The sequence below is a fragment of the Oreochromis aureus genome, linkage group 7 (genome assembly GCF_013358895.1).
Source record: "Oreochromis aureus strain Israel breed Guangdong linkage group 7, ZZ_aureus, whole genome shotgun sequence".
NCBI lineage: Eukaryota > Metazoa > Chordata > Actinopteri > Cichliformes > Cichlidae > Oreochromis > Oreochromis aureus.
This window is the reverse complement of record NC_052948.1, coordinates 49,605,627-49,620,550: the sequence shown is the minus strand read 5'-3', so window position 1 is coordinate 49,620,550 and position 14,924 is coordinate 49,605,627. Positions and strand designations below refer to the sequence as shown.

The window sequence follows — 14,924 nt, the reverse complement described above, 5'->3', positions numbered from 1 at the left end:
CATTGAGGGACTAATGATTACTAGACCACTAGAGAATACAGTTCTCCTGCATGCCTCCATCTGTGTCCCCCCCCTTGAGGTGTTTTTCGTGCAAGCACTGTACGTCTCCAGTTGTTCTTGCCCAGAGAGAGGGGCATCCTGCAAGCGTCCCCCGCTCCCCTGCGGAGCATCCCCCTTCAGGCAATCTCCCGCCCACATCGCTCCTCCTCTTCATCCCTCCCTCTCCCAGGGCCTCCAGGGAGATGGGACGCCAGCAGCTGTTCTCAGAGCACCCGGCACCGTTTCACACAACTGGCACTGCGCCATCATTACATCTCATCATAGTAACCCCTGCCTACCTCTACTCATGTCCTACTCTGGCCCCACATCTGTCACAGCTGTGTGAGCGAGTGAGAGAGAGCGCACACACTGGCTGATGAACTCTCTTGTGGGAAAGCAGGATTCTGAATCACAGTTGTTTCAACCGGCTGATGTAGCACAGCGGTGAGCATAAACGCATTTAATCTCAGTAACCCGCGCTGCCTTGGGGGGGTAGGAGTGATCCGAACCATTCTTGGCATTAATCTCAATCAGCTCAGCTCCAACCATCTGACAGGAGACGCTGGCAGCCGGAGCCTTCGGTGTTCCCCCTTTGCTCCGCGCTGACTGAAAGAAGGGCGTGTGTAAGAGTCAGTTGGGCTTAGTAAACCGTGACAGTGATGGAGCTCTTCATTTGCTTCCTCACCGGCAGGTTGACACTCTGCCAAAACCAGCAGAAAATGACCCCAAACGACACGGGATCGTTTTCATCTCGGCACTTCGCACAACGCTTCCGGCAGTCTTTTTAAAGACAAATCTGCTGCAGTGAGTTCACATAAATTTGGGCTCAGTCTCGGTCTCCGATCCTCTGATGCTCTGGGGTTCTCTCTGTGACTTTAAATGATGCAAAGACGATGTCGGCCGAACTAATCCAACTTTCTGTTTCTTTCTGTAGCCTCTCACGCGCTCATTCACCCACATTAAGTCGATTTCACTGTCAGCACCTAAACTGAGCAAGGCTTCAGACATATGATATAATGGTGAGCCACGTAAAAGTGATGGTAGCTTGTGTATAAAAGCATGTTAGGCCTGAAAATTGCCCATTTTAAAAGACTTCGACACCCTGTAAACCCCATCACGCTGGCTGTAAAACGATCTCATTCTAAATGAGATTACTCTCATTTCTGTGGGCCTCTATTCTACTGTGTATCTACTGCTGTCTATGTCTTACTGTGCCTTAGCTCTGAGCATTTATCCCCAGCTTTAACACAGCTCGTGTGATGGTGTGTCAGCAGATGGACATCGGGCTCCTCTGTGATCTTGTGTCGGTGGTGGCGATGTCGATCGACCACTGAGCCATGTGCAGAGTTCTTCAGGACTAGATGCGACAGATGCGAGTGTTTGGGGATTGTTTCTGAAGGCGTAAACTCCTCTGGTGTCAGGGGAACTCTGCGCTGCTCTGGCAGAGAGGATGGTGACGGAGGGTGAACCTTTGTTGTAATATGAAGTGTGTCAGATTCTCCCGTGGGTATCAGTAGAGGCTTAGGCGCAGCGCTGGTGGGTAACACATTGTGTGTTAGCGGGGCTGAGCTCTCTGTAACTCGGGTTTCTGCTGGTGGAGCTCTGCTGTCTGTTACATCAGTTGCATGAGGACGGAGAATGTAAATGCAATGAGGAATGTGCAGGCTACGGCATTAGCATAAGAGATGCTGCCTCAGATTGTTTATCCAAAGAAAGCCTAGCGCTCCCCCCCTTTTTTTCCCTTCAAATGAGCACATATACGCGCACACACACTCACACACAAAAGTATGCGCACGTTCATACACAAACGGAAGTGAGAACCCGCAATGAAAGTGCGATTTCACACTGCTGAGACAGGCTAAACTCAAAAAGCTGTTCCACAAACCCTTTCGGTGCTGGAAATTGTGTCCTTTCTGGAAAACGCTGTGACTGCTCAAAGGTGTGACTATTGTTAATGCGGTTGTAAAATGAAATCACACAGTGTTTGTCAAAGTGTATTACGCCGTTTTCTTTGCACTTACATGGATGTGTCCGTATGTGTTTGCACACACTCAGCTTTGTCGTCAGACGAAAACAATGACAAATAATGGCAACGCTTATCTCTCACCTTCAAAACAGCTACAAATCAGTTGCTGGATCACTATAAATGTAACACAGCTGCACAGAGGTGCACCAGACTGCCACATAATCTAATTATACGAAACTGCATGGAAACCGCAGAGATGTCCGGGCTGATCGTCATGCTATTTTCCACTTAAGTGAATTATCAATAAGCAGTTAATGAGAGAGAATAACTGAGTTGTAATACTAGCTGCGCGGTTCCTCTACACTTCAGTTTATTGCATCGTTAATATATTTATTTTGCAGTTGATTTATTTATAATAATTTAATTAAGACATATATTGTGTATGTTTCCATTGAGCCATCCATCCATCCATTCATTTTCTCCGCTTATCCAGTTCAGGTTCATGTGGGGGGGTGGGGATTGGAGCCTATCCCAGCTGCCACGGGACAAGAGGCGGATACACCCCTGGACAGGTCGCCAGTCTGTCTCTGGGCTTATTGTGTGTTTGTAGAATGTAATACATGTAAATACAGGAAATTATGCTGATTATTCCCCTTACAGATCCAGGACAGTCGGATACTTTAAACTTCCTGTATGATGAGCACAAGATCAAAGCTTCTTTGTAAGATGCTTGGTGAAAAATACATCATTAAACTCATTCTACATTGGTGCAACAATGTAACAAATCTATTTCTGGAAGGACAGTAGGCTGTCCAGCTCCACAGAAGTTTGAAAGCAGAACCAGGAAAGGAATGGAGAAGAGGAATCTGGTAGGTTTTAAACTCGGGCTAGCAGTGGATTTCGAGTATGAGGGTTTTGTAAACTCTGAATCAGATGTAAAGGAAGGCATTTTAACCATCACACTCACATAGCTATCAATCCTAATATCACACTACTGCAATCGAAACTAAACTACATTAAGTGGGTCTCACACTATAGCGCCTACCTTCACTTGTATCGAAATAATGGGGGTTTAGAGAGCTGAAATGTGATTTTCCAACCCCAGAAACAGAGCTGTGGAATGTAATAGACTCTGTATATACAGAAAAAGGGTTAAAAATAAAAAAAGAAGTCTTTGTATCATTTCCAGCCATGCAACAGTGCCACCACTCTCACACATAATGCATTGGCAGTCTAAGCTGATTCATTTTTAAATCCCTTAATATGTGCCTGTCTGTCTGCGCAAATGGACTCACTAACTGTCCCATGACACACTCATCCATGCACACACCTCGCCTCAGCGCACGTGCTGAAGCGAGCATGTAGTGTCTGCTGGCGCGCACTGGCATTTTTATGCATTTGCATGTAATGAGATCATTTGTCACTTCAATTAATGTAGCCCGGGAAAAAAGTATAACAATAATTTTTAATGCCACCTGTCAGTCTTAGCATTCTCATCATTTATTACCGGAGTGTTAAACATTGATTTAGAGTCACACTAATGAATACATTGGGATTCATAGGCGGTTAACATTTTGCCAGAACACCTGACGGTAGCAGAGCGCATGGATGTTATTAATATGTCACATGATTTTCCAGACATGATCCAATCTCTCCGAGACCGAGGCCAAGTTCAATCTTTTCAAAAAATGCAAGTAATTCAGGAGAGTAATGCATCATCAATGTGTGTGTGTGTGTGTGTGTGTGTGCGCACATGGTCATCTGCATGTGCGTTTTCAGCATGTGACTTGTTATGCTTGTATGGTTCTTTTTCAGCCCAGAGGATCTGGTTTTGGATAAACGATGAAGTCATGGGTCACGAGGGGTCATGCGTCTGGATAGGTAGATGTACGACAGGGTTTGGGGATTTTGGTTTCTCCGACCAGCCCTCCCCACTCACCAAACACCCATCTGTCTAGCTGACCAATAGGCAACGGGCTCAGTGGATCAGAGCCTCTTGCCAATGCATCGCTAATCCTTATCTGAGCATGCTCACTGACTTAACTGGGGCAGAGGCACGACAAAGGCTGCGACTACTATGACATCCTGTCCAAGCATAAGCTGCTGTGATGTTTTTTAAAAGGTACATCTGCTCGGGAAGCACAGAACACATTAAAAATACAACTTATCATTGTTTGATTTTACATCAAAATCAATGAATAACTAAGCCTGGATTTTCATTTTTATATTCCTGGAAATGGTAATAGTATTGAAAATATTGTTTATATAACCGCCTTTTTATGTGGATATAAAAAAAATCAAACATTATAAGTGGGAAAAAGTTAAAGTATGTATTGTTACTTCTAACCTGGAGGTTTTAAAAAGGTTCTTAAGAAACACTTAAATAAGATAAATGAAATAACAGTTTGTGCTGTATTATTCAAGACTAATGGTGTTATGTGATCTAGATATTAAAGTCAGGACCTTCAGTTACATGATATGATAAAACCTGTGTGTGTGTGTGTGTGTGTGTGTGTGTGTGTGTGTGTGTGTGTGTGTGTGTGTGTGTGTGTGTATCAGTGTGTGTGTGCATGTACAAACAGTAGTGGCGGACACTCTGTGAGAATGGAACCAAAGACCTGAGATCCCTGGGAGGTGAAGGAGGGGATGAAGATGATTTATGGGTTTTACTGAACTGCACCATATGCTCGCCATAAATCTAAACACACCTGCTCACAAACACATATTCACACGCACTTACACACGCGCGCGCGCACACACACACACACACACACACACACACACAGATAAAAAAGGTTTGCTCACATCGGGGTCAGATTCAAGCCAAATACATTTCTTTAAAGCTGAGATTAAAAATAGGCAAGAATACAGTTCTACAATAGGATGATCTTTCACGTTGGTGTACCAGAGCAATGTTGTATATTTTTTAATATTGGTGCATATTGTAGATTTATATCTGGTGTGTACCGATAGAAGTTAAGCAGAAACAACTTTTATGTATTAAACCTCGAGGCACTCCTCAGTCTTTGATATTAGGAACTTTTTCAGGATTGTTTTGCATGGTGGATCACAAGCTGATAGTATTTTGCATTCATAATTCCACCATTATTGACAAGATCTTCAACACCTCTGACTTCACTGCAGCCCCAAATCATGACACAGCCTCCACCGTGTATTACATCACGTTTTATGTTCTTGCAACAGGCTGCTACAAACAAAGTCCTTAAAACAACACACTGACAACACTGGTTCATTCCCTCAGTTCAGTGTTTTTTTTCAGTGTAGCAATTATTTTTAATTGTATTTATTATTGTGCTATCTACTGTACAATATAAAGCGCCTTGAGGCGACTTTTGTTGTGATTTGGCGCTATATAAATAAAATTGAATTGAATTGAATTGAATTGCAAAACAACTGTAGATTTTTTTTTACATTTCTGCCATCGTTAATTCAGTATTTTGGGTTTTGTTTGATTAATGAAAGAAAAAGAATGAAGTCTCTGATAATAAAAAGAATAAAAGAAGCTGTAGGTTGAGGCCCCACTGGGAATGCATTGTATTGCTTAAATTTTAGCATTATGAGTAAATGTAAAAGTCTACGTGAGATATTCTGTAAAGTTTGTGTCCTTCAAACAGGACTTTAAAAGGCTCTCTGAGGGTTGTAGTCCTGTTTATGTAATGTTAAAGCTCCTGTCAGGCTCACCTAAATCAAAGCAAATGAGTGGGTTCTTTGAGTTCCTGTCGTCAGCCAAACAACAAAACTGCTGCGCTGTCCAAAACATGCTCTTAATGGATTTCCTTAAGACCAAAAAAAACCTATCACAGCTCCTCCCACTTTCTAAGTGCTTTTCTGGTACAACATGAGAGGTCTGCTGCTTACCAAAATAGCAGGATTTAATTTAGTATGAAAGCAAGCCGCGCTTTACAGGCCACTTTACCGTACGGTATATCGAGGCGGCTGACCGAAATGTTCACATCCATCCCGGACTGCTCAAAAATCATTCAATCTGAATAACTAAACTCTGAATGACCTTGATGACCTTGCTCTCAAGATAAGACAACCAGCTTCTAACATTACCATCAGAGACAGGCCGAGCATTAACACCACAGAGGCACGTTGCTCATCAGAACTGCTTTTGCATCATATTGAGGACATACAGAAAAAGTATAAACCATCTACTTTCAGTCTACCTATTCCTAATCTACTTTGTCGCACCTTCCTGAAGGCCTCCAAGTGGTTTGTGGGTAACAGCGGGGGACCGTTCAGCTTCAGAGATGGTTGTGGTTGTTTCCATGTCGCCCTCGGGCCCACCCTCACCTTCAGTTTCACCCTTAGCTTCAACTCCAGCTTTCACCTCTGTCCCGTCATCAGCTTTGGGAGTGGTAAACGTCCTAGATGAAGTTCCTGTTGTGGCTATTTGGCAACAACAAGTACAGATCTCCATTAATAAACAGAAGCTAAATGCGTGGGTAGGCTAAAACTGGAAAACCGAACCTGTAATCATCCCATTAGCTAGAATCATTATTTTCTTTGATAAATAACACCGATTTTTTTCTTTTCATTCTCTAAATAACCACACAGTTGTGTCTAACTGTCAGAGGAGACCATTTAAAAAAGAAGGCTTCTGCAGTGCAGTCCAATTGCTCAGTCTATCCATGCATCAGCCTTTACTGTTGGGCCATGTGGAGAAAAGCCCAGTGCTGTCAGGGTTGATGTTGCCACTTTGCCGATCGTTTCTGTCTAACAGCTCGGAGGCTGCGAGTCTCTCCACAGAGAGAATCCCTAATCAAATTCCCTTTTATTCCTGCCTCCCCACGCTCCTCACCCGGAATCACACTGCATTACAACACACTAACATATGCCCACATCCTTCTCTCCCTTTTCGTTCTCTCTCTCCCTCGCTCAGCTCCCTTTTCTGCTCCATCCACCCGCCGTTCTCTCACTCAGCCCTCTCTCATCGCCCTTTTCTTCAATCCATCAACAGAACTGTCTTTAGTCTAAATAAAAAAAACAGCAGAACTGTGGAAGAAATCCTCCTGTGCAGGTTAGTGTGATGTGTTGGGATGAAAGGACATGGGCGACAGAGAGGCCTATTAATAATGAAGCACGCGGGGCTCGAGCTGCAGCAAGTGAGGAGAGGAGATGCAGGGGGGGGGGAGAGAGGAATGACTGAGTTGAGAGCCAGCTGAACATCACAAAGAGAGAGAGCAGGGTGGGGTTTAGGAGATCCAGATGGCGAGGTGTGGGGTTAAAAAATTGCAACAAAAAGGGGACGGGGACGAGACAGGGAGAGAAGCAGAGTGGAAGAGCACTTCTTCTGCTTCGCTTTGCATTATTACTTACTAGAACCAGAGGGGGAACCAGCAATTGTACCTGAAAGAGAATAAGAAAAGGGAAGAGGATATGAGATGAGAGCTTGTTTATTTATGCATTCAGTTTGCCTAAAGACTTGACTCTGCCTCATTCATCAGACTCAGGTGGCAGAGAGAGCTAAAGAGCTGCTCTGCAAAAATAAAGGCTTGTTTTGGACTACCTCTCAAAGTCCTGAAGTAATTACTGAACCTGCGCCGCCTCCTCCATTCTTCCTAATTTTATCTCGCTGCTCTCTCTCTAATCCCCACATTCACGGGCGCTCATCATATATGGATGCTTTAAGAGAGCGCTACCACTTTGCTACACCCGCATCAAAACTTTTGCCTCTCTTGCATATTTTTTTTCCCGAGACTGTACTAACAGTTAGCCTAGCCCGAGCATGCATAATGCAATCTGTAGAGGCTCTTTCGTGAGCCGTGGCCGTTTTGTGTAGCATTTCGACGGAGCGAGCTGCAAACATTTGAATTTTTAAAATTCCACTAATGGGATTCAGGAGTTTAAAAAAAAAAGGAAAAAATGGGCGATGGGCTCGGGAGTTGCGTCGGTACCATTAGAACTGGGTCGGAAATGTCAGGCAGATTTAAAACAAAAGGCTAACAATAGAGGCATTCTCTGCAGTGTGCTTGTGTGTGTGTGAGTGCACAAGTACAGGTGTGCAGTTGTGGGTTTCTGTGTGCGTCTCTCGTGCTCCTAAGTGTCTCAGTGTCTGTTTGGAAGGAGAAAAACTAGGGAGGGGCTGCCCTAGATTATTATTTTATCATGTCTAGCTACTGTAGCTGGCTATACTCTGAGAGGATTTCCTCCCCACACACTCCCACGTCATGACACGGCTCTGATGTGCTCTCTGCACAGAGGTGACGACAACTCAGCCTCTTCACCCTTCAGCCTTTCCTTTCTTTTCCAGCCTGCTTTCATGCAGGACGTCAGAGTGATAGAAAACCTCTTTCATAAGTCGGCAACGATGGAGGCCACGGTTCAGATTGCTCAGTTTATATTCATTGTAAGACAAAATGTGTCATGATCCATCACTTCCGCAAAAAGTAGTCTTAGAGTTGTGCAGCTCTATTATAATAAAGAAGGCTGATAGGTGTTATTAAAAAGAGTCAGTGATGTTATTTCTTACACGTGTTGGGGGTTCCGTTGGGTGCCGGCAGGTAGGAACCTGCTTTCCAGGACTTGGCTTTGAAGCCCTTCTTGCAGCGCTGGCAGTCCTGGCCTGTGGTGTTGTGTTCACACTGGCACTGGAGGTTCCCGCCATCCTCATCTGGCAGGCACTGGGAGGCGTGGAGGTTACACTTACACCTTAAACAGAAATAGAACGGACACCCGTAAGACAAAATGTTCATGTGATGTGTGAGAGCTGACTGTGTACAAAGCTGCGGGAATAAGCTGTAATCACACCCAGGTTACAGTCGCAGTGTTAATCATACTCTGTATTAAAGGAACATTTTTAATGTTCACCAAAGTGCAGCTGTAGACCGCTGAGTTCCCTGTGCACAGACACGCCGCACACTTCATGTTCTTGTGTTTAATTGTTTAGCGAATACTCTAAATTACAGCATGCGTGTCACAAAGAGTCAACTAAGCGTGGCCTCGCTGGCGCACTTGTACCAAGCAAACGAGACGAACAGAATCATAGTTAAAAAATCGCGATGCCCTTGAGACTTGTCACTGTGATAGGTTTATTACGTTAACTCTGTTTTTGCTCTCAAATGTATTGAGTGCTTTCTCAGAGGGTACTGGCAGAACTTCAGCGCCCATTTCTATTTTGATGTTTGCTGGTAAAGTTTGTACAGTTGCCAGTCCATCTGATTCTGTTTTTTTGTATTTTACTGGCAGCTGTACTCACACTGACTGTCTAAAGTGACAGCAATGAATTAAACTGCTTAAAAAAACCTTGCCGAGTAACAAAAGTCCCAACTGAGTCAAAAACACTTAATTCACCAGTTTGTCAGATGATAGAAAATAAATCAGCAGCTATTTTGATAATCTACTCATCACATTATTTCAAATTTTTTGGGTGCAAGAAATCATGTGTGAGATTTTTCTTTTAATCACATAATATTAAACTAAATATATTTGGCTTGTGGGGGAACTTAAAAAGGTTGATCTGTACTCCTGGAAATTTTATTAGCCTTTTGTCACACTTATTGTACAATATTTATTAATACTACCACTTTACAGGACATCTCAGGATTAATATGATGGTAATAGCCAGTAGTATAATAGTATATGAAATAGAGAAGTAACTGACTGATATGATGGGGTTTTTTTGTTTTTGTTTTTACATTTTTTTCAGATTTAAACATATAAATGAACAGTGATCGTAGTAGTATTTTTAATATGTTGGTAACAATGGGATAATCTGCCAGCACATCAGTGTAATAGCTGGATAAAATTAACAAATCCCTTTTTAAAATTTTGTGATTACTCTCAGTATAAAAGTATCAAACGTCTCAATCACACTAACAGGATAAGCACTAAAACAGACAGAAGAAAATAATATGAAAATGATAACAAAACAAAATAGTAGTGACTGGGTAAAGGTCCTTTACCATAATAGTAACATGAAATCAAATAGAAGCTGGTAGCGTTTAGCAGCCCTCAGTCATCAGAACTTTTACAGAACTTTACAAGGGTTTTCAGGTAGCAAACACACAAATCACAACAACAAACATAACATTTTTTACTGTATTGTCTTGAAACAAGGGAGCCCTTTATGGAACATAATGCCTGAAGGTATTTCAGTATTAATTACCAATGATTTCTATAGTGTTAGAGCACACCTAGATAAAATACAGATCACCTAGGTTTGCTCTGTTAAGGACCCCCATACACCACACCTGATACCTGCACAAAACCACTGCCAGGCAATTTAAAAAACGAACAAACAAACAAAGAAAAAAAAAGCAGTGGGACTGTACTGCTATTTAAATGAATTCCAGTACAGAGTGATGCATCACTGATAGTAATCTGATATGCATCAGTAGTCTGTAGCCAGTAGTCTGACATGGATCACTGGTGCATATCAAACTACTGGTGAGACCTAGGGTAGACTGAATGTTAGAATAGCATCTATGTGGATTTATTGTATTGTTACTAATATTTTCATTGGGAATTTGAACATTATTTACAATTTTAATGTTATTTAGAAGTTATTTGGAGTGTGTGGATCTTCACTTCATGACATCATTCATGTTAGGCCCTCTGTATTAGACTGCTAGTAGCCAATGACGTTTGTAAAATTAACATATAGTACCCCCTTTTAATTTAAATAATGCACTCATGAAAGTGTTTAATCAAAAGTATGTTACCATATTTTTAATATCCTTAGAAACATATTGTAAAGATATTACTATGCTACTATCATTACACAAATTATTACTGCAAATATTAATATATAACTATAGTAACAGTGGGATCAGCTGATTAGTTTAATCATAAAATTAATTAGGCATCGGTGGCATGGTGGTTAGCACTGTTGCCGTTTAATCCTGAGTTCAAACCATCAGGCCGGGGTGTGGAGTTTGCATTAAAACTCAAAACATGCAGTTTGATAGGTTAATTGGATAATCCAAATGTCACTAGGTGTGAGTTGTGAGCGTGAATGGTTGTCTGTCCCTGTGTGTTGGCCCTCATGACAGACTGGCGACAGGGTTTGACAGCTGGGATAGGCTCCAGCGCCCCACCCTGGAAAGGATAAGCGAGGCGAATGGATGGATGGATGGATAAAATTAATTAAAATCAAAAACAATGACTGAATTCAGTTTACTTATTTGCAACAACATTTGTTTACAATACTAGAAAGAAAAACCCAACGATAAGACAACTCCCTATGAGCAAGCACTTTGTGACAGTGGGAAGGAAAAACTCCCTTTAACAGGAAGAAACCTCAGACTCAGGGAAGAGCAGCCATCTGATACAGCCGAAGTCAAACTGGGAGGTGGTTCCATAAAACACAGCTAAAGGCTCTACGAACCACAAGCAAGCCCGCAGTCCGAGAGTGGCGTACTCTATTTGAGTGATATGGTACTATGAGATTTGCATAGTGTAATTTTATCAGCTTATTTATTTGTGAGTCAAAGTATATGTTAATGTTGTTTTTCCCCTCTTAAAACCCCTCCCCACCAAAGTCTGGACTTTAAAGAAAAAATAAATCAGAGTACACTGAAGGTGCCACAACTGTTGATAATCTATTTATCCACTTGCTTTCTGAGACCGTCATTTCTGAGCAAATTATTGTTTGCAATTAGTGCCGGTGAAATTCAAGCATCTGAACGTAGGTGCGTCTGTGGTTGTGTGTGTGTGTGCACCTCTGGGCAATTGACCTCAGCAGAGGACAGGGCCCAGGTGGGCTGATCCAGAGGCTGAAGTTCTGCCAAAAAAAGGAAATGAGGATCTTAAGGACACTCGGCAGCTACGACTTTAAATTACAGCCTTTTCCAGATGAGCGACTGGACTCCAATCTAGTTTGTTCCACTGGAGTGAACACCTATCCGTCTGCATCAAATATTCAAAGAATGGCCTCTGTATTCTGACGAGATGACTACTTCAATCTTCCTTTCGCATCCAATTTCTTTTTTTTTTTTTTTTTTTGGGTGGGTGGGTAACTTTCAAAATATGACAGGGACAGAATTATGATGACTAAAACTTAAAACGGAAAGAAATCGAGACAGTTGATCTGCACCATGAGTCTCACACAGAGTCGCGCAGATTACCTCAGTTTCTCTCCGATCACTGGAGGAGCTGACAGGATGTGCCACAGAGAATCCATCCACCAACAAGGCCTTGTTTACTGCCTGCTTCCTGAAGGACACGAGCTGTCCACTTAGCAAAGACGGAAATTGAACATCTCTTTTTCATGGAGAGAACGGTGCGTGCGCGAGAGCGAACGTGTTTCAAATCAGACGAGTGTGTGCGTGCGCGTTTGTGTGTGTGTGTGTGTGTTTCTGCTTCGTGTGATGCATTTGTCTGCGAGCGTCGATGACAGACAACAGATCAGAGAAGCTGAGGCGCGGTGACTAATGCCGCCGCTGAGTGACTGACAGCGCCGAACATATCACTACTTCTCATCTCCTGTATCTTCAGTGATAAATCTCATCTGTCTCATCTTGAAAATGTAAGCGGGGCTGAGTCCAAAACCTAGAAGCTGGAGATTAAACACAATGCTGAGGAAGAGCGAGCGGTTTCTAGGTATGCTGCTGTGCAGTTTCAGGCCTACGGGCCTCATACCATCAGAAATGGCCTTCTTTCTGTCACTTAGCTGGACAGCACAAATCCTAAAACCTGTGTGTGTGTGTTTGTGTGGGTCTGTGTTTCGAGTTGTGAAATATCACTTGCTTTCTCATCTTAACAAATTTCTGTTAATTAACTCGCAGTCAGGAAGCCTCAGAGTCTCGCAGGCTGAAACTTTTTCTCAGACGCTTCATCTCCTTGACCTGCTTTCCTGACTCCTTCCACACAGGACAACCCAGGAAGACTCGGAGTACATCTAGCCTTGCACTCTTTCCGCATGAATGATGTTGACACTCTTGACTTTTCAAGTGCAGTGTTCCTGTAGCTCTCTCTGTCTCTCTTTCGGATGACAGCTTGCACTGGGATTTTTCCCGATCCCTGTCTCCAGTCCCCCCGCACACAAATAATACATGGGCACAATCATATGTTAATGTGCAAGATGTCTGCCTTCGCTGCAAAGTCATCAAAGTGGGAGAATCAGCTCTGAGCTGAAGGAAGTTAAGATGGGACAGCTGGATCCATCACAACAGTCTATTTGCTTGGAGTGGGAGAGAGAGGGGAGATGAAATTAGAGAAGGTGAGCGGAGGAGGAGAGTGGGAAGGGCAAGAGAAAGCAGGGGGATAAGAGTGTCTAGGAACAGGGGAAAAATAAAGAATGCAAATGAATTCCAGTCTATACAAGAAATCATACATTTAATTAGCTTCCATGATTTCAGGTCTAAGGATATTTTGCCTTAAAGGTGGTCTCGGTTCCTTTGACGCTTATGTGATCCCTTGCATGTTTGTTTTTCTCTCACACACATGCATGGACACGAGTGACATAATGCATATTTCTGCCAATAATTTTACACAACTCTGCTGACCTACATGAGGCGATAATGCACCAGTTTAGGCAGCAGTGTGCCAGCTAAAGCAGAAAGTAGACGACTGCTTACTAATGAACATGAACAAACACAGACTTTTTTTTAGACTTCTCTTGTTGTTGGTGAGAAACACAGGATATAAACAAAATTGGAGTTATGTTAAGTGAAGTTCACTGACCGATGCAGGATGTTAACACACCGTGAGCAGAAAATGTATTGCCCAACAAACCATGGGCTGTGTGACACTGTTTTAGTTAAGAAAATGCTTGATGAACTAGCTGTGACTTCTTCTGCACCACCTGAAATGCATGATGCACTAGCTTTCCAAATTAGCGTGCTTTGATTCCTGCAAATTGGTGCTTTACAGTTTGAATTGTTAGTGACAAACTCATCCAATTTATATACAGTAAGCTCTACAGTATAAAATAATTACAGCAGAGTTTAAGCTTTTGATTCATATGTGTCCACTTATTTGTCCAGACTATCCCTTTTATAAATATATCTCCAAAGTTCCAAATAACCCAACCTAACTACATCCTGGTCATGAAAACAGGAAATGAAAAGCTATTTAGTTGGATTTAAACTTATTTTGTAGAATTGGGGTTATTAAATATCAGCTAATGTGATATCATGGGAGCTATCTACATACACTCCTTTAACCTACACTAGCATGAGGCGATACCTGGACCCTACAGAGGTTGCACATGTTGTCCAACACCTCCGGGATGGCATGTGTGCCATTGCCAGCGGTGTCTCCCAGCATAGAGAATGGAGGAGATTTCAAGAGACACTTTCTCTAGGAGAGCTGGACAGGACCGTAGAAGGTCATTAACCCATCAGCAAGACCACTATCTGCGCTTTTGTGTAAGGATAAACAGAATGAGCACTGCCAGAGCTACAAAATGACCAGCAGGGAATGTCTCTGACCAAACAATCAAAGGCAGACGTCATGATGTTGCCTGAGGGATGTCCTCAGCACCGTGGAGCTGGGTGGAATACGAGTATTGGCAGGGTCTGGAGAAGACCAACAGTCTTCTCATTAGGACCATGCCCTGACATTGTCAGACATGCGTACGAGCACGAGGGGGCTGTACAAACTATAACATTTCGGTAAAATGGACTAGCCTGCCGCCTCAGTGGGTTGCTAATTTTCATTTCCATCAGACGACGTGGCATCCTTTGGTTCCTAACACATTACCCAGTCCATATCAGTGTCGATATCCAACGTGTTTCTTTTCCCATTGAGATCTGATTTGCCTTTAATTTTTTTGAGCAGGGTATTTTCAGGTTCAGGTATATCGTAGATTGGTGGTTATTATAGGCCATATAATTATTATATCTCTCTATATGCATCTGTGTCCAGCCCTGTCTGACTTTGTCTTTGTCCATTCTCCCTGCAGCGTGTCTGTCTGAAGTCATGTCGGCCAACTGTATTTAATGATATGAAG

General features: G+C 42.7%; 1 protein-coding gene across 2 annotated transcripts in view; it reads right to left on the bottom strand.

Moving 5' to 3' along the window:
* The window catches only part of LOC116331685 (netrin-G2), a 73,449-nt gene that overhangs the window by 24,101 nt on the left and 34,424 nt on the right, over window positions 1-14,924 (bottom strand). For both annotated transcript variants that reach the window (XM_031754434.2, XM_031754433.2), the window contains exons 4-5: window positions 8,502-8,680; window positions 7,349-7,378 (exon numbers count right to left, since the gene is read on the bottom strand). In XM_031754434.2, coding sequence (XP_031610294.1) covers window positions 7,349-7,378; window positions 8,502-8,680 — 209 coding nt within the window. The remainder of the gene's footprint in view (window positions 1-7,348; window positions 7,379-8,501; window positions 8,681-14,924) is intronic.